Here is a 19681-nt window from a genome sequence, read left to right as displayed (position 1 = left end):
TTAGAACTAAAGTACTTTGTTGCATTTTTTATTTTTATAGGGTTGAAAATTAAAATGAAATATGTGGTTTCAGTTGTATGTTTTTGTTTTGTGGTTTTCTTTTTAGCTTTTAAACTTGGATATAGTATATCTTTATGATTGGCATGATGATTATGATTGAGTAATGGTACATGTACAGACTGTCAGTGGTTTAAAAGCTTTAGTTGAGGCTTAAAAGCACTTAAGTACCTTGTGGTATTTTTATAGTTGTGTAGGGTTGACAATGAAATTCAAACTATGAGGCTTCAGTTGTATTTTTATAAGTTTTGTGTTTTTTTTTAAACTTTTAAATATAAAGTATATTAGTGAAACTATTGTTCCTTTATTACTGACATGATGATTATGATGGAACATATTGTCAGTGGTTCAGAAGTTTTAGTTGAGGCTTAAAATAATTACTTTGTGGTATTTTATTATTGTGTGAGATTAAAAATAAAATTTAAAACATGTGGCTTCATTTGTATTTTATGATTTTGGTCTAACCAATTAAAACACTGGATTCTCTACAGATGTAGTGGAGTGGCAGAGAATACCCCTTTCTCTGCAGAAGAAAATGAAAAAGTGAAAATGCGTGTATTTATATCACCTAAAATAGTCCTCAGAGAAATACACATGTATAAGTGTAAAGTGCTTAATACTCACTGCTCTGACCCATCACTTGTCTTCCTGCCCAGCTTGACGAACCGTCTCTTTGCAGAAGCTGCAGGCAAACTCGTCGTTCTTGGTGGAAGATAACTCAGTTCCTCCATCTGATTCATCCCTGTCTGATCCACTTCTTGTGTTTCAGTTCAAACCGTAGCTGTTCTCTTTAAGTCAAAGATAAAGAGCTATCATGTCCCACAAGTCCGTGATGTACCCGAGCTGCTGACTCTCATTCCTGTGATGTTCCATCCAGGGCAGGCGGCACCAAGCCATCCAGCTGTCCCTTCATTTTACGCACTCCGGAACAGACGCTGCAGATGTTTCTCGCCCTCATCCAGCTGTTGGAGCTGCTGTAGCCAGGCTTTTCAGTCCGGGTCGAGTTACAACTCACAGCCTTATATGTCACGCTGGCGAATGAGATGGAAAAAACACAGATGAATGACAGGAGTTTGGGAAAAAGAGATCTGATCACGCACGATGACCTGTACTACGTGACCGTCTATGCAGGCAGTCTGTTTCAAATTCACAACGAACCCGCTCTCCAGATGTACGTCCACGGCGCAACTGCTTGTTGGTGCCAAGTGCGCACACGCCCGCCCGCCCACCCACACGAGAACTTTCAAAATAAAACCCCTCACAGAGACGCACGGTTCATCTTTTTAACCCAATCACCCGCTCAATGAATGAAGCTCTGATTGAAAAAGACTCTGCAGTCTGTATAAAATGTGCGCAAATGCGCATCAGCCCCGTGACAGAGAAACGCTCCTCCTGTGCGCCTTGATCCAAACACTGCTGCGTCCGCGCATGGCTCCATCTTCTGGCTGCGCACAGATCACAAGTCAGATTACATGATTCCCTCAGACCGGCTCTTCTTGTAAACAACATGCAAGTGGTGGAATTATGTGATCACACATGGCTGACCTCAGTGTGTGTAAATATGGGTGTATGTTATTGCTGGTAATACAATGTTTGTTTCCATGTATCTTGGGGCTAAGCCTTATTCAGTGTGAGTGGGAACCTTTTCATTTCAATAACATTTAAAATATTAAAGGGGACATATTATGCCCATTTTACCGCAAGTTGAAATGGTTCCTTGGGGTCTTTTTTGGTCAAAATACCTCAAGGATCATCTAAAACAGCCCTCCTCAGATTGACCTGTTTTGTTGATTTCACCGAGGTCAATTTTAATTTGTGTGAACCTCAAAGAGCAGAGCCTCTTCCTCTTTCTGGTTTTAGGGAGCCATTTGTGCATGAGGGACCTCTAGTGGTGCTGCTCCAGTATTAATGCTAAGTGTTTTAGCTATAAAGACGCTGTGTCTCAATTCAGAGGTTGCATCCTTCGGCCTTCATGGTCCGCATAGACTTGAAAGGATTATCTGAAATGAGGCTCTGGTCTACGAAGAGTTTCCATGATTCATGTCGCCAGCTTGTCCCACCCTCATATCGCTGTTTCCTAGCAACAGAGATGCAATTGGACACTCCAAGAACGTTTTATCGAGACGATGTAGGCATCAGACATTTTGGTCTCAATAATTGCCGTCGCCATTATCTCTTTGAGTACGTTAGTAACTGGAGTGCAATGAATTCTGGGATAGGTTGGCCAGAGAAGGATCTACCTGTTGGAGCCCTTGTTGCTCAGGATGAATGGAAGTATTTTCTGAAAGGGGACGGCCTAGTCCTGCATTGTAAACAACTATTTCCTGAACACGTGTTGGAGTGGTACCGAAGAAAACGATCACAAATTTCCAATTAGACAATGCTCTCTCTGCTTTATACGCTGCATACAAAGAAAACACTTAGAGACCTAGTTCTTCTTTAACTACTGTAGTTCAGGTTTTGCAGAAAATACTTTAGTCACTGAAAATAATTCACTGTTGTCTCTGTCACACACATGCTGACATTATTGGAGTGAGTCTCAGTGTTTTCCTCTATTCCCCCCCCCCCCCCCCCCCCCCCCCACGTCATCTCACACAAACCATCGAGACATTCTCATTTTAGTTACAAAAATGGGTCACCTAAAGGGCTTCTCATTGCCTTCAGGTAGAAGGATTTGAACAGTGGATGTTTAACAGGTAATGTATTTTTCTCTCTCTTTAAAAAAAAAAAAAATCCCCACCCACATAGAGGGGGCATAGCATCCTTGCATTTTAAAGGTTATCAAGAAAGGTTGAGGTATACAACCGAAATAAAAGGCCTGTCGGAAAACAAAACAGAAAAAAAAAGAGAAGACAAATAGAATTAAATGGAGGAAGATGAATGCCATGGTCGCTTCCTACGAGCACAGGATCACAACATTAGTGGGAGATGTTGCCGTACGCGTGCTGGTGTGATACTCCCGGTTGTTTCGCCTCTGGTCACAAGGGCGAAACAGCAAATATCCTCAAGCTTTGGACTGTCAATATACAGTGCCTTGCATAAGTATTCACCCCCTTTGGACTTTTCTACTTTTTGTCATGGTATAACCACAGATTAAAAATGATTTCATCGTGAGTTTATGTAATGGACCAACACAAAATAGTGCATCATTTGGAAGTGGGGGGGAAATATTACATGGATTTCACAATTATTTACAAATAAAAATCTGAAAAGTGTTGAGTGGATATGTATTCACCCCCTTTACTGTGAAACCCCTAACAAAGATCTGGTGCGACCAATTGCATTCACAAGTCACATTTGCAAGTCACATAATTAGTAAATAGGGTCCACCTGTCTGCAATTTAATCTCAGTATAAATACACCTGTTCTGTGACGGACTCAGAGTTTGTTGGAGATCATTACTGAACAAACAGCATCATGAAGACCAAGGAGCTCACCAAACAGGTCAGGGATAAAGTTGTGGAGAAATATGAAGCAGGGTTAGGTTATAAAAAAATATCCAGAGCTTTGAACATCTCTCTGAGCACCATAAAATCCATCATAAGAAAATGGAAAGAATATGGCACAACCGCAAACCTACCAAGAGGAGGCCGTCCACCCAAACTGAAGAGTCGGACAAGGAGAAAATTAATCAGAAGCAACCAGGAGGCCCATGGTTACTCTGGAGGAGTTGCAGAGATCCACAGCTGAGGTGGGAGAATCTGTCCACAGGACAACTATTAGTCGTCTACTCCACAAATCTGGCCTTTATGGAAGAGTGGCAAGAAGAAAGCCATTGTTGAAAGGGATCCATAAAAAATCCCGTTTGGAGTTTGCCAGAAGCCATGTGGGAGACACAGCAAACATGTGGAAGAAGGTGCTCTGGTCAGATGAGACCAAAATTGAACTTTTTGGCCTCATTGCAAAACGCTATGTGTGGCGAAAACCCAACACTGCCCATCACCCTGAGCACACCATCCCAACAGTGAAACATGGTGGTGGTAGCATCATGCTGTGGGGATGCTTCTCTTCAGCAGGTACAGGGAAACTGGTCAAAATAGAGGGAAAGATGGATGGAGCCAAATACAGGGAAATCCTTGAAGAAAATCTGATGCAGTCTGCAAAAGACTTGAGACTGGGGCGGAGGTTCATCTTCCAGCAGGACAATGACCCTAGACATACAGCCAGAGCTACAAAGGAATGGTTTGGATTAAAGAATGTTAATGTCTTAAAATGGCCCAGTCAAAGCCCAGACCTCAATCCAATAGAGCAGTGGTTCCCAAACTTTTTACAGTGCCGTACCCCTTCAGACATTCAATCTCCAGCTACGTACCCCCCCCCCCCCCCGAAATTCTGACGAGGGAGCTAACCGCTGTGCCAATGTTTTGACTAGGGATGGCCATTCGATTAAATTGTCTTAATCGATCGTCGGGAGAATTAACAATTCGATATTTGATTAATCGTTAATATTTTTATATAAAAATCCACTCTTTATAGGCTATATTAAAATGCAGGGGAAATAGAAAAAACACAGCCTGTTTCCTCATTGAGATCTTTATTACAAGATGAACAACTCTTGTGGCAGTTAAACGGGATCCGTTCAATGGTTACACTTGAAAATATGCGCTGCTGCTCTATTAAGCCCAGCTGAGAAAGCAGCAGCTAGCCTCTGAGAGCTAGCTCTATTTGACGGTTCTCGACCTCTCAAACAGGGGGTTGTCACGTCCCTCACTCCCGGAACCCCTCACCGAGACCCGGCTCTGTCCAGGTCCGAAGGGGCTAGCTTTGGAGCTCCACACGGACCCTCAGTCCACATGGAAGGGAACCCCGGACAGAACCAGGTCAGGGTGAGGGGTTCCAGGAGTGAGGACGTGACAACAACCAGACTGAGAGGTCGAGAACTGTCAAATCCAACTAGTTCTCAGCGGCTAGCTGCTGCTTTCTCAGCGGGCTTAAGAGTATAGCTACGGGCTGCTTCCTTGAGCTGCTAGCATCCTCACTGTGCTGCATTCCAGGCAACTCAGATATTCCGTCCTCCTACTTGAAGAAGAGCAGTATACTCCTCAGGCGCTCATGGAGACGTGTAGCTTCGCAGTGTTGGCAGTGAACGCAACAGAATAACGTTGATGACAAAAAATGTCATTGACGAAATTATTTAGCTGAATATGTGTATACAACAGTATTTTTGGCAAGCGACTTGGCTATTCAGACTATCTAATATTGCATGATTATTTATAGATCAGTTTGAAAATGTAAGGGAATAAAATGTAAGCAAATAAAATGTTCTCCCCGCGTACCCCCTGAACCACTTCGCGTACCCCTGGGGGTACATGTACCCCAGTTTGGAAACCGATGCAATAGAGAATCTATGGCAAGATTTGAAGATTGCGGTTCACAGACGATCTCCATCCAATCTGACTGAGCTTCATCTTTTTTGCCAAGAAGAATGGACAAACCTTTCCATCTCTAGATGTGCAAAGCTGGTAGAGACATACCCCAAAAGACTTGCAGCTGTAATTGCAGCGAAAGGGGGTTCTACCAAGTATTGACACAGGGGGGTGAATACTTATGCACCCAACAGATGTCAACTTTTTTGTTCTCATTATTGTTTGTGTCACAATAAAATTTATTTTGCACCTCCAAAGTACTATGCATGTTTTGTTGATCAAACGGGAAAAAGTTTATTTAAGTCTATTTGAATTCCAGTTAGTAACAGTACATAATGGGAAAAAGTCCAAGGGGGGTGAATACTTATGCAAGGCACTGTATACAAAAGGCATACAGTCTAATTTAGCAATGGGGAATTGTTTGAATGCTCACTTTATTTCCTTCGTGACAGGTACACACAGTTATGTGTTGAACAATAACAAATACCTTGAGAAATATATTTGATTGTGTGATGTCTTAAACTTACACTGTAAGTCTTTGAGCCAACATTGAAATTAAAGAGCCAGAAGTAGAATCTTATACACATGCACGTTTTGATAGTGGATTCAGAAATAACAGTATTGTACAAAATAATAATTACAGTTTTTTTTTATAATTATCAAAATACACCTTCTTTCTTAGCACCTCTTTATACTTTTGTGTGTTTTGAACAAGCACCATCGTAGTCGTTTTCATACAGCACCGGGAGATCCACGCGTTCTGATGTCCTTCACCTTTTCTCCGTAACGTGGTTAAGTCATGTGGTTCGAGCCCTACAAGGGCAACAAGTATTTTCCTGGGTTTACACGTACATACATGGAAAGACATGTTTGCTACACCATCTCTTATTCAAAACTTGCATGTGGCATAGAAAAGGGTGGGGGGCTAGAAATGGGGTTTGGTGGTACCCGAAACGTCTCAACTTGACCTTCTTAGCTGACTTAGGTGAGTGATAAGTGCATTGTTGATGTTTTTCAGATCGATAAAGAGTTCTTGCGCATATCAACTGTACCACCGCTATCTACATTCTTTGCTGAGCTTGACCGGCAATCTTCACGCATCAACGTTGTCTCATGAAACGGTTCGTAAGATATCGTACTAAAAGTTATGTCCACATTTTCGTAAAGAATCATACGAATTTTTAGCGCTACATTTTCGGACCTCCGCAGCGCTCTGATAGAGCAAGATGGCAGATTTTGCTGTATTCCTGGTGGAAAACGCTACATTTAAGCAAAGTTTCTTAATAAAAATATGTTTTGATGATATTTATGTCGAGATATGTGTGTTTCAGTTTCAATATTTTTTTTATTCATGGTTAAAAAAAAAAAAACGCTAATATGTTTACCTTTACGATGATATCTTTGCTTTTGTTCTACGACAAAGTTTACATTTCATCCTGCTCCAAGCACAGGCCATCTCAGTTGTACTTTCTCAGACCCCATTGAGGTCCAAGCTGGATCAAATCTGTCAAATCTGTTTTAAGTGGTATTTAATGGCCAGATATGGTCAAAATATGTATGTTTGCTTTATACACAATCATATGTTTCACTTTGGACCAAGGTAGAGACATCTTTGTTCATTAATAACCCAATTTCTCACAACCAAGCCTCTGACTGTTTGCCCTCCTTCCCTCTGGGAGGCGCTACAGGGTCCTCCGTTCCCAGGCCAGCAGGTTCAGGAACAGCTTATTCAGGCAGCTGTCACTCTGCTGCCTGCTATCACTGTGGTTCAGAGTTCAGCAGGGTGACAGCCGCACAATGAATGCCTTCTCTTAAATGTTCAATAGAATAAATACACCAGTAATGTTTACAGACTCCTTTAAAATGTAGTATTTGTATTTACAAAGATTTTTTGTAAAGATTATTTATTTTACTCTAGTTTTAAGACAACAAATTTATTTAGAAAACAATTGGCAGTGCAAGACTACGTGTTGTAGTAATTCAGTGTTTAAAATGGTGTTAAAATGCAAATCATTGATGTCGTGCACACAATTGTATTATGGGCAAATAATATTTGGTGGTTTTCAATATCTATTTTATTGCATTTTTATAAATGGGTTAGAAAAATTGAATTGTTGCACTTAAAGTTTTAAAACTTGAGAACAGGATCATGGTAGTTTTAAAAGCCAAATATTTAATAAAATGTCAAATGGTTTTGCGTGTTGTCCTTTTTCATGTATGTTAGTGAATATGTGGTCATTTTATTAAAATGAATGCTTACACTAGCAATGAAAACAACACTAATTAAAACAACAACATTGACATTAGTATAGCAGACAAAACCTACATTTGTTTATTCAACAAGACTGAATTGTGTTGCACTAAAGTTTTTGACCAATGTAATCTAAACTTAAATGAATTAGACTATAGTAAGTAGCTACAAACATTTTAATTAAATTAAAAATACATTAGTTGAATGAACATATTCAAATGACATTCCACCCACACCTCTATGTGGTGTTCAAGTAACACAATCATGATAGACTGATATAACTTGATTTGTTTAGATGGAATATAAGTGGCAAGATAAAATTACGTTCACCCAATGAATTGTTTTTTTGATTGCGTGTAAATCATGATGGTTGACAAAGATTCAAATGAAAGAATCATGATGAAAAGAAAAGAAAGAAAATTCACATAAAATAAAGGAAATCACTACAAAGGCATGGAGTTCATACAATGTGACAGATGTGGCTTTAAACTAATTAGACATTAGCGGTGTCTCATGATCTGTCTATAAAGTGTCTGTAAACATTACTTTTAGTACTTATAGAGTTTCAAGATTACAAGGACTGAGCTTGATGTTGTGTACCTCTTATGCTACCTACCTGGCTGATAGGAACTGCCATCAGGCTTTGTGAGAGCATACTTGGCTGCATCTAACTTCCTTCTTTTCTATTCTCCTGACAAGTGTGAAACATCAACAGCATAACTACTCTGTCACCATGTCTCAAAACAGTGAGTTTAAAGTCAGCGAAGGAGACCTGATCCCCTCCCCCACTACATATTACCTTGCTCAGAAATACCTTGGCAATGGCTCCTATGGAATGGTCATCCAATGCAGGAATGTCATCACCGGTGAAACGGTGGCTTTAAAAATCATCAAGAGCACCGAAAACATTGACTGTGCACAAGAAGAGGAGGTCATCCTTCAAACAATGAAGAAGCTCCACTCAGACAGCTTCAACATCGTCAGCTTGTACGAGTCATTCTTCTACAAGGACCATTACTGTCTTGTGTTTGAGCACCTGGATATGGATCTGCAGAAATTCAAACAGATCAGCCCAGGTCAACACCTTCAGCTGAAGCAGATCCGCCCCATTCTGCAGCAGGTTTGTTTTTTAAACTCAAGCTCCTACAGTAACTGCTTTGTAGCGTGAGGGGTAAACCTGGTCACTCAAAAGTGACTGCTAGTTGCTGTTGATGAAATTAACTCTGTAGCTCATGATTATTATTATGCTTTTCATGATTTCAGCTAGCTACAGCCTTGGACTTTCTGAACGGCGCAGGAATCATTCATGCAGATTTGAAGCCAGATAACATCATGCTGGTGGATCATGTCAGGCAGCCACTCAAAGTTAAAGTCATTGACTTTGGCATATCCTTGGATGATCCTGAGGAAATGACTGGTGAAACCCTCCAGACCTTGTGGTACAGGTAAATAACTGACAGCACATCTGCATACCTGGGACAGTTGGGTTTGCTGTAAATAATTGGACAAGTCCTGTACGCTGGCATGTCAGGTTTATATCTCAGAAACTGACAGTAACAAGGAGTTTCGCAAATTTCAAACCTCAGCAATATGTCTATGTTTCTTATCCTAAGGTCTCCTGAGATTCTGTCTAAGGATCCTTTCAGCGGGAGCATCGACGTATGGTCTCTCGGCTGCATTGCTGCTGAGATGTCAATGGGCACACCGCTGTTCCCTGCCAATGATGAGACTGATTTGGTCAGTATCTGCACTTAAAACACAACAAACACGTACAGTTCTGCCGTGATGTTTGTGTATTTTCAAATTCACACACTTCATGTCTCAGTAATAGAAGTGAACCTGATGTACAGGATAAACAATGTCAACTTGAAGTTAAATAACTCTCACAATGTTGTGTTTTTTCCACAGATGAGGCAAATTGCATTTGCAATTAAGGATCCACAGCATGAAGGACACCTCCTACCACATGCGCTCTGGCCAAGATATTGGATGGAATGCAGATTTATGGTAACAAACTAGTTTACAGTCATTTAGCTGGCTCCACTAGCTCACTAATTAAGGTGTCTTTCCTTCAGTCTGTGTTTCTTTCCCCTGTGCCATCCACTGCCTTTTGAGCAATCTATCTAATTAAACAATTCTTCATTTCAGTCAATAGGTTCAATTCTAGTTTGAGATCACCAGCCTGGATGAATTTATAACAGCCCAACGTCTTCATAATCCAAACACGAGGACATCTAACATGTTGGTTTTCCTCATCTTGTTAAAGGGGAATCATCCTGTCTGGATAGAAGACGCCCAAGCAGAATATGTGGACCTGCAGTGCTTTATGGACCTAATGACACAGATGCTGATGACGAGTCAACATGAAAGAATTACCCCCAGCAGAATTCTTCAGCATCCGTTCATCACGATGAGCCACCTTCAAGGTTCCTACAAAAACAGCCTCTACTAAGTCTGTGCTTAGATGTAAGTCTGTGCTGTTGGACATGGGTGCAAAATATAAGCGATATAAGGTGATTACGGTGTTTGGCTCAGCAGTTTCATTTGTCTTCCAGTGTGAAGTCTTGTGAGGAACTGATGGACATCTGCCAGAATCAGAGCTCTGAGGATGGAGGACATGGAGACCAGGTGAACCTGCAAATGTCCCTGAATGAGGACTCCTCCAGCAGCACTGCCAGCCCAGCCAAGGAGAGCCGCATAGTGGATGCAAAGTCTGGCAACAGGTGAGTGTTTGAAATATCTTTCTGTTGGATCATTTTATATTGTAGAAGAATAGTTCAACATTTTGGTAAATATTCAGTTTTTTTACTTAGAGTTCAATGGGAAGAATGATACAACTCTCATTAACTATGGATCTGGAGCCAAGTGCATTTTAGAATGTGAATTTTTAGAAATGTCCAATAACTGCTTTAAGATCAAGAGTTAAATTATTTTCTTATCCACATCTCAGACCAGAAGACTCCCAAGCCAAGGTCAGAAGGAGTGAACGACTGGCAGCCGCTCGAAGAGGCACAAGTGGGAAAACAGGCCCAAACAGGTGCAAGAGGATGAGAGACAGGCATGATCCCACATCTCGATCATTGTATACTGTTACAGTGTTTATTTGTGTACACAGAAGTAATGTGAATGATATAGTCTTTGGCCTTTTACACCCCTGTGTGATGTCATCAGGATTAGAAGGGGTGAAGCAGAGGGAAGAACAGAGCCGTCCCATATGGATCTGCAGCCATGTTTAGTTCAGAGTGTGCATTTAAAAAAATTAAAAATATCTGCTTTAAGATCAAGAGTTAAATCATTTTCTTATCCACATCACAGGCGAAAAGACTCCCAAGCCACGGTCAGAAGGAGTGAACGACTGGCAGCCATTAGGAAAGGTGCAAGTGGGCAAACGGGCCCAATCCGGCTCAAGAGGATGAGAGACAGGCATGATCCCACATCCAATGGCAACCCCTCAGAAAAGGACACAAACATGGGCCCTGCTGGGATGAGAGATGAGAAGCATGCAAAAATGGCTGCAAAGCGTGGCAACAGGTAGGATGGTGGAACCGGAGTTTGAAATATCTTCCTGTCTTGATCATTGTATACTGTTACAGTGTTTATTTGACAAGTGCACAGAAGTAATGTGAATGATATAGTCTTTGGCCTTTTACACCCCTGTGTGATGTCATCCGGATTAGAAGGGGTGAAGCAGAGGGAAGAACAGAGCCGTCCCATATGGATCTGCAGCCATGTGCAGTTCAGAATGTGCATTTAAAAAAATGTAAAATAACTGCTTTAAGATCAACAGTTAAATAATTTCCTTATCCACATCACAGGCAAAAAGAGTCCCAAGCCACGGTCAGAAGTAGTTCCCTACTTGCAGCAACTCGAAAAGGCGCAAGTGGGCAAACGGGCCCAATCCGGCTCAAGAGGATGAGAGAGAGAGAAGACAGTATTCAAGGCTCGAGACGCTGAACTTAATTGTTCAGATCTAACCAGTCTATCTTGGCTGGGAGCAGATATACAACCTGCTGATACTAAATGTGTGCAGGTCCCAGGGCTGCTGCCGCCGTGACGGAAGAGAAGTCTGTAAAATACTTAAATAAAAGAGTTCAGTAGCAATAAAGACAAGGAGATCACAGTTCATCAGCCAAGTTGCATCTGCTCTTTTAATTAATTACAATATAATCAAAACATTAGTGTCAGTTTTCTGTTTCACTCCATTCTTGTGGCTTAAGTGCATAAAAACTCCATATATCAAACTATTTCTTAAAGGTGACATATTATGCCCATTTTACCACAGTTGATATTCCCGGTTCCTTGGGGTCTTAATGAAATGACTGTAACATTTCTTGGTCAAAATACCACAAGGATAATTTAAAACAGCACCCTTTTTACCCTGTCTAAAACACTCCTCCTCAGATTGACCTGTTTTGAGTGACCTATTTATACCTGCTGCTTCAACCGGGGCGACACACACACACACACAGAAGCTACGACTCGGGTTAGCCTCCGAGAGCATTGTTTCTCCACACCGGACCCGAAATGGGATCTCTCCCCCCCACCTCCCAGTCCGATGCTTCCCAGTTGGGGTGCCACATACCCCTGCAATACTGCTGTAAATACGTGCACAAGCAACCATTCCAGAAAATGCTGCAACTTTAAACACAAACTAGCAGCAAGCTAGCGTTAGCTCGCTGCTGCTACCCGTAAACAAACACTGACACGTCCCCGGAACAAACACCGACACGTCCACCCGAAGCGAGCCGCTGAAATGGAGCCAGCAGCCCGAGGACATCACCCAGCGAGACCGAGCACCGTGACAGGAACGCCCCGAGCTGAGGAGGGGGCTCTGGCTCGTAACTTACCCTGGCCGCTGGCTCTGCTTCTCGGCCAGACCTCCGCCTCTCACCCCGCTCCCCGGCTGGTTAGCGTCCCCCCTCGGCTAGCTTCCCAGCTAACACCCGCCGCCCCGAGCTGAGGAGGGGGCTGTGGCTCATAACTTACCCCGGTCTCCTCCTCCACCAGATCTCCGCTTCTGGGGGGGGGGCTATGCCATGTAGACTGACAGTGACGTCAATTCTGGTCGTAATCCCATTCGACGCACTCTAGCGTATAGTTTCTGACATAGAGGAACCACAACAAATCGCGGAAGTTTTTTTATTCCAGAGGTTTTGGGACTGTAGACATGCCATATACCCAAATTAATGTGTAGAAGCACTACAAAAGTGGAATTTTCATAATATGTCCCCTTTAATGCATTCATTTGAAGGTAACCAGTTACTATGTTGAAATTTTAGGACATGTTTTACTGACAAGAGGCAAAGAAAAGAAACAAACTATAACAGTGGCAATTATCATCATAAAGTCATTGTGACTTTAAGTCCATATGGACCATGGCCACTGTACACAACCACTGGATCCTAAATGTCCCACAATGCAACCAGTGGCTTCATTAGAATGAACAGCTTCCATTAAAATGTGTGAGCCCAGATAACCCTGGTTATTTAATCAGGTTTTTATGATCTATTGAGATCTCCTGGGTTTTATTAACACATACATGAATTGAGTTTGTTCAAATAACATTTAGCAAGTTATAGAAACACAACAATGACTTTAATTAAAAAAAGTAAATCATTCATTTTTCACATATTTTGATATTTTTTTTAAACTGGCATACTATCTCAATCAATACTTACACACATGCACATATACTATAATATATAAAAAATACATGAATAAATCCGTTAATGCAACAAAATATATTTATATAACATCAGTGGAGGTAATCAATATCAATATTTAACGAAATCCTGATCCAAACGCGAGTAGTGTGTCATATGTGTGTGCAATCGACCACTAGAGGGCGTGCTTAGACTCTTTGATGAATTAGACCAACTGAACATTTTTGAATTCATTAAAATGCTGTTCTTGTTCTGAAGGAGATTTAATGAGGAGCAATGAAGCAATTAACAAATGCAATATATATCCCAATGCTGCAGCAATGTAGTCTGAGTGCACTATAATTTCCATAATGCCATAATGAAAATTGAGCTGATTTTCCCTTTAATTTTCTTTAACGTTTCTACAGTGAACTGACTTGAAATTTGATGAGCAAGTTATTTTGAACAAGAGTGAGATGAACCTTGTTTGCCACCTGTATTGCTGAAGCGAATGTTGGTTGCTATTTCACGCCACAAGGGGGCGGTAACATGTTGGTGATGGGTCACGTAACACCAGTGGTGTGTGGGCTCTGTGTTTCGATCGATAAATGGTTCTTAACGCAAATACAGAGTGAGAATCAAATCAAATTATCCCTTTAATTTTTTCAAAATGTCTACAGTAAAATCACTTGAAACTTCACATGCAGACAGTGAAGGTCACCATGAATAAGAGTGAGCTGGAGTTATGAATGCCATAATGAAAAGTGAGCAGATTTTGCCTTTGAGTTTATAAAAAATTTCCACCATAATACTCTGCCTGACCAACAGCCAAGTGAACCTCCACAGACCCAGCCACAGCCAGAGAAGGTCACCATGAACAAGAGTGAGGTGAAAATTATTTGTCAACTCTTAAGTATATATATATTTATCTTTAAATGTTGTAGGAGCAAAATATGAATGTTATATTGAAAACTCAAGAGCGAGGCGAATTTAAAAAAAATAATTATTAAGGATATTTTTAATATTATTTAATAGGAGCGAGGTATTGATGCCACCACAATCTTTATAAAAACAACATGCAACTTCAAGTCTTCAGTATAAATCAAATACCGGCCTGTGAACCAGGAGGAAAATCTGTCCTGGCCCAGCATTTAGAGGTCAATGGGCTTACAAAACCAGGGTGGGCGGAGCTGCTCTGCATAGGACCTTATTGGCATCATGTGGCCCTGCTGATTGGTGAGGACTTGGTACAGCCCCTGCAGTTTAAAAACAGCACAGGTTTTGCTCCACATGTCACAATAAGTTCAAACGTTAAAAGTCCTCCTCTGAGGTGGTTTCCTTGACCTGGAAAGGATGTCCAGCCAAACGTGGCCACAGTGGCATCTGCCCGTGAATCAAGGTCAGCTCTTCTTAGAAGGCAGGTAGAGAACAGAAGGGCTTAATGTGTGGTAATCAGATCCCCATGCAGCAGGAGGCCTGGAGACTTAACAAAGCCGTACTGCTGAGTGCCTTGAGAGTCTTTACAGCAAGGAGGCCAGGTCACTGCAGTGTGAAGGCAGTGCTGCTTTCACAGAAGTGCTCTCTCTCTCCAAAGTTCTCTTGCCTTTATAATGAACCCAAAACAATGCAAAGCAACATGAATTTCTTCACACCCTGAATAATTGACTTTCAATGCAATACAGTGTGGGGCCTTGGTATCTTCAGCTTTATATGACTGAAAGATTACTGAGCTCTACTGAGACTCTTTATCTCTGGCAGATATGACCTTATCATGGTATCAGACTTCCGAGGCACGGCACATATTAGGCGTTCAATGTTTGAGCTACTGATGCATGAGTCAGTAATTTGTACCTGTAAAACAATTAGAGGACTTTGTGTCGGTATGCTCAAGAATTTTGTACGTATGTCGTTTGACCTCATCTGTATGCACATGCAACACTAAAACATCCCTCAGCATAGCAAATACCTGCACTGATAACCACAGTGTTAAAGAAAGTGAATGATTTTCTTGGATTCACCACTTGATCTGAATCTGCACCAAAGTGTAATGGGTTCTTCCCTGATCCATAACACGTCCTTTCACCAAGTTTCATGAAGATCTGTTCAGGTGCCGTTTTTGTCTAATCTTGCTTACTAACAAACCAACCAAAAGACGGACCGGGATGAAAACATAACCTCCTTGGCAGAGGTAAATATGAGGACCGTTGTCCGTCATGAACGAAAAGACCCAATCAGCAAGCAGATCACAAAAAGCTCATGTTAATACCAGGTGTGTATGAGGCCTTAAACCCATAGCTTACAGTCAATGGGCTACCAGCTGTTCAACATTTGCATCTGAAAAAGTGTGATATCCCCCGAGGGCCAGTGCTTATGTACTTAAATCCCTCTTCAGAGAAGGGTTATCCCTGACCTCATGTGATGGTCCTTGTTAGGGAAGAGTTGAGATAACGATTGGGAAACAAGGTGGAAAAGATTTTTTTCAATACTGATTTCTATTGCGACATCTGCCGTCTGCATTCCATCCATCCTCTTCAGACAGTGCCTGCAGCAACAGAGCGCCAAAGTCTTATTTTAAAGGTAATGTGAAATGAGATTAAACTTGCTTCAGGTCCATTTTCCCCGAGCAAACCTATAAATCTTGGCTATGAATGGTTTGATACCAGATTGAAAATTATTCAATATTCAGGGCTTAATTCCTTCTTCTTCTTTTTTTTTAAAACAAAATCATTCCTCAGGTCATGGTAAGACACATACTGTATACCTATATATTTATACGTAATGTTTTTCCCCCCCATCTTAACGACATGTACACTGGAGTCTGGTTCAGATGTCTGGTAAAGTGCATAGTAACTGAATCCTCTTCTGTCAAATTTGGAGCGCACATGAGGGATGTCAAAGTTAAGTAGTTCCTGGTTCTTGTGCTGTATGTAGTGGTTTTAAATGAGAAAATAATTTAGGTAATTTGGAAGTTTTAACAACAGGGCTTTGTAGATGAATAAAAGATAATAGATTTCTGTCACTTCTCACTTGTAAAGAAGTCCAACCGAGTGATACAGAGAACAAGGATGTGTGCGGAATTTGTTGTTTGTGATGAAGGGTGATGCCCTGTGATATACTGGGTTTAACTGCTGGAGTTTTGCAGGGGCTGCGGCACAGTACAGAATGTCTCCATAGTCAAGGTTTGACATAAAGGTCGCAATAGGTTTTTTGGATTGATGGAGACAAAACGTTTTTTTTATCCTGTAGAGCAAACCGAGTTCAATTTTTTGATTTCTGGATTAGTTGGTAAATATGTTTTCTGAATAAGAATGACCTATCAGAATCAGAATCAGAAAGTATTTATTGCCAAGTAGGTTTACACCTACAAGGAATTTGCTCTGGTTATTGGTGCATACAATGAACATAGAAACATAAAAACACAATAAATAGTAAAAACTAGTCAAACTCCTAGAGAAGTCTGTTTGAGCGATATGGGTGCAAGATTGGGATGAGTATCACCAATATTGGAAGTAGAAAATATTATGAATTCGGTTTTATGGGCATTTAAAAACCATTTATGATTATACAGTGAATATTTGAATGAATCCAAGGCAGACATGAGACAGGGCCTGAGCAAGGGGAGAACCTGCAGCATATAAAATAATACTATCAGCAAAGAAAGTTACACTAGAGTTGAGTTGGCGTAACTAGGTATTTGTGTATATCGTAAACAGCAATGGACCGAGGATAGAGCCCTGTAGCAACCCAGTTCTAATGGTCAGATGGCTTGACTGAATATTATCAGCAAAAAGAACGAGTCTAACAAATTTAGTGTCGGATTGTCTAAGCCTATGGATTTTGTGATCAACGGTGTCAAGCGCTTCTGACAGGTCAATGAAGAGGGCCACACAGGATAAGAATCAGAATCAGCATCAGAATCAGAAGGTATTTATGGTTTGTTATCTAGAGAGGTGACAATGATATTAATTACTGAAGCTGCAGCTGTTATTGTGCTGGGACTGGGGTGAAAATCAGGAATGCTCAATATGTAACCAGCTCTATACAAGATATCACATGGACAGTTATGCACTCTGCACCTTTTAGGGGATAAAAGTTCGCCAGCTCTACTCGCTCATGCATAAACAAGCAGGCCTGACAGAGAAGTCTTAGACACTGTGAAGTCCCTCGGCGCCCCGCTGGTTGTGTATCAACCGCTAGGCAGTTATTCCCTGTGCCCAGGAAGGAATGCTGCAGCTGTAGGAAGCGATCTCCCTCGCTGGGGGAGTTCATCACCGTCACAGATGGCTGCTCTGGTCTGTGTTTATGTCACACACAGGCCATGACAACCACAACACACCGTAACTCTGCTGCTTGAGTACATTCAGTATATTCAGTATGTTCAGCACATACAGTGTATGCAGTGCATTCGTTGAAATCAATACACCCAGTGCATTCAGTTTATACGATATATTCCGTACATGCAGTATATTAAGTGTATTCAGTGTGTTTAGCACATGCAGTATATTAAGTATATTGAGTACATGCAGTAAATTTTGTATATTCAGAGGCCTATTATAAGTGCATACAGTATATTCAGTACATTCAGTATATTAAGTATGTTGAGTATATTTAGTAAATGCACTATACTTATTATATTCAGAAACCTATATTCAGTACTTACAGTATATTTTCATGTTCAGTATATTCAGTACATTTAGTGTGTTCAGTATAGTCGGTTGACCAAAGTGCTTCACAAAGTAAAAGGTACGACAAGAAGCAGCCACGCGCACAATAGCGTAGTTATTAAAATCGATTCCTGTGACAAACAGGAAGACAGTGGAGGGAGTGCAGTACAGGTGTTATGTGGTCCCTCTTTTTCTTTCTAGTCAGGAGGCGAGTGGCAGCATTTTGGACAAGCTGCAGGCGTTGAATGGATGACCTAAGCCCACATACAGAAAATTACAGTAATCAAGTCGAGAAGTAATGAAGTCACTGTAATAATTCAAAGCAATTAAATAGGATTTACTCTAATAAAAGAAACATCTATATACATTTATATTGTGTTTGCTTAGAATGAAAACACAAATTAGACAATGTATTCTATTCCAAATAAATTGTGTTCAGGACAAAAGCCAAATAGTGCTTTGTACAACATACTGATACAAAACTATCCAATCTTTCAGTTACAGTTCCTGCATGATTGCATGCCAAACAGGTATTTGCCCGCTGCAGGTCTGGCTGATATATAATGTGGGCGAGGTGACGCAGATACAAAAATCGTCTTTCTAATTGTTGATAATTGCTCTTAGTCTGGAGCCAATTTGCCTCGGGAGACCGTAGTAATGCCCCAACAACACAACTCCCAGGATCCCTGAAACACACAAACCTTCCAGTCTAGGTCTTCCAGGCACCTCCAACTGGTAGGAGGCCCTGGGGTGGACCCAGAACACAGTGGAGAGTATATTTATCTCTGCTGAGGGTACCTTGTGATCACAGTAGAAGGGACTGTAAAACACTGCTGGGGAGAGGACCGTCGTGAGGACTTGTATTTGTATTTTTGAATACATCATTTATACATCATCACAATCATTTCAGTGTAATCCAAAAACAAATAATACATGTATACACTTATACATAATCCATATAAAAAAAAGGAGCATGAAGAAGGAAATGATTCTTCCTTCTTCGGTTTAGTGAAGGGTGGCAATCAATGTCAAGGTGCCTACATGAAATAAGAATATGAATGCAACAGCCACCTGCCAATAAACCGGACAAATAAGAAGAAGAATCATCATAAAATAAATATTATTAAAAACGTTATTATTCATAATAATATTAATAACTTTGTTTAAGCTGCACCTTTCAAAACATTCGATTCAAAAAGAGGACAAATAGAAACAATGAAACCCAAATATTCTATACCAGAAGAAAAATCAAGTAAAAGCTATTTGGTAAAAGTTTAATTGTTTTTTCTTTATAATATTTTTCTTGAATAGAATAATATTCTTGCACCATTTGAAATCATAGTTGAGAGAATTTCATGTGCGTGCATATGGCTTTTAAAATGATCCTTCATTCTATGATAGTTATTATTTGATGTTAATGTAAACAACGTTTTTCAGATAGTGTGTATTTGTGTGTGGACTGTGTGTGTCATGATTCAAACACTCTGTTTCCTTTTGCCTTATTTAGCAAAGGGAAGTTACACAATGTTCTTTATGAGCCACACATACTCCTTGTACACCTTATTATGCATATTTACACTGGGAGTTGCCCAACACAACCGCCCACCTGCCACTTGAAAAGTAAATTTTTCACGTATAAGTAGATGTATCAACTTTTGATAGATGTAGATATTTAATTATCCACATGCCGCAATAATTCCT

The 19681-nt window shown here is 40.8% G+C and overlaps 2 protein-coding genes across 3 annotated transcripts in view; one reads left to right on the top strand and one right to left on the bottom strand.

Annotated features, from left to right (window-relative positions):
• The window catches only part of radil2b (Ras association and DIL domains 2b), a 28466-nt gene extending 27209 nt beyond the window's left edge, over window positions 1-1257 (bottom strand). For both annotated transcript variants that reach the window (XM_053414424.1, XM_053414425.1), the window contains exon 1: window positions 682-1257. In XM_053414424.1, coding sequence (XP_053270399.1) covers window positions 682-797 — 116 coding nt within the window. In that variant the 5' untranslated portion in view covers window positions 798-1257. The remainder of the gene's footprint in view (window positions 1-681) is intronic.
• A 7150-nt stretch (window positions 1258-8407) lies between these two features.
• On the top strand, window positions 8408-18233 carry LOC128427305 (homeodomain-interacting protein kinase 1-like). Its single transcript, XM_053414392.1, has 7 exons — window positions 8408-8794; window positions 8938-9119; window positions 9288-9411; window positions 9583-9587; window positions 10230-10397; window positions 10990-11205; window positions 18182-18233. Exons 1-7 carry the CDS (start codon window positions 8408-8410, stop codon window positions 18231-18233), a joined length of 1134 nt encoding a protein of 377 aa, XP_053270367.1.
• Window positions 18234-19681: the final 1448 nt, after the last annotated feature.

Source organism: Pleuronectes platessa, chromosome 21, assembly GCF_947347685.1.
Source record: "Pleuronectes platessa chromosome 21, fPlePla1.1, whole genome shotgun sequence".
NCBI lineage: Eukaryota > Metazoa > Chordata > Actinopteri > Pleuronectiformes > Pleuronectidae > Pleuronectes > Pleuronectes platessa.
The sequence above is the reverse complement of the archived record's forward strand: the minus strand, read 5'-3'. Positions and strand labels throughout refer to the sequence as shown.

Bases quoted from the DNA above. Each gene is read 5' to 3' on its own strand.
- LOC128427305 (XM_053414392.1), top strand. From the start codon at position 8,408: ATGTCTCAAAACAGTGAGTTTAAAGTCAGCGAAGGAGACCTGATCCCC. The intron at 8,795-8,937 runs GTTTGTTTTTTA...TCATGATTTCAG, and splicing joins TCCGCCCCATTCTGCAGCAG to CTAGCTACAGCCTTGGACTT. The intron at 9,120-9,287 runs GTAAATAACTGA...TCTTATCCTAAG, and splicing joins CTCCAGACCTTGTGGTACAG to GTCTCCTGAGATTCTGTCTA.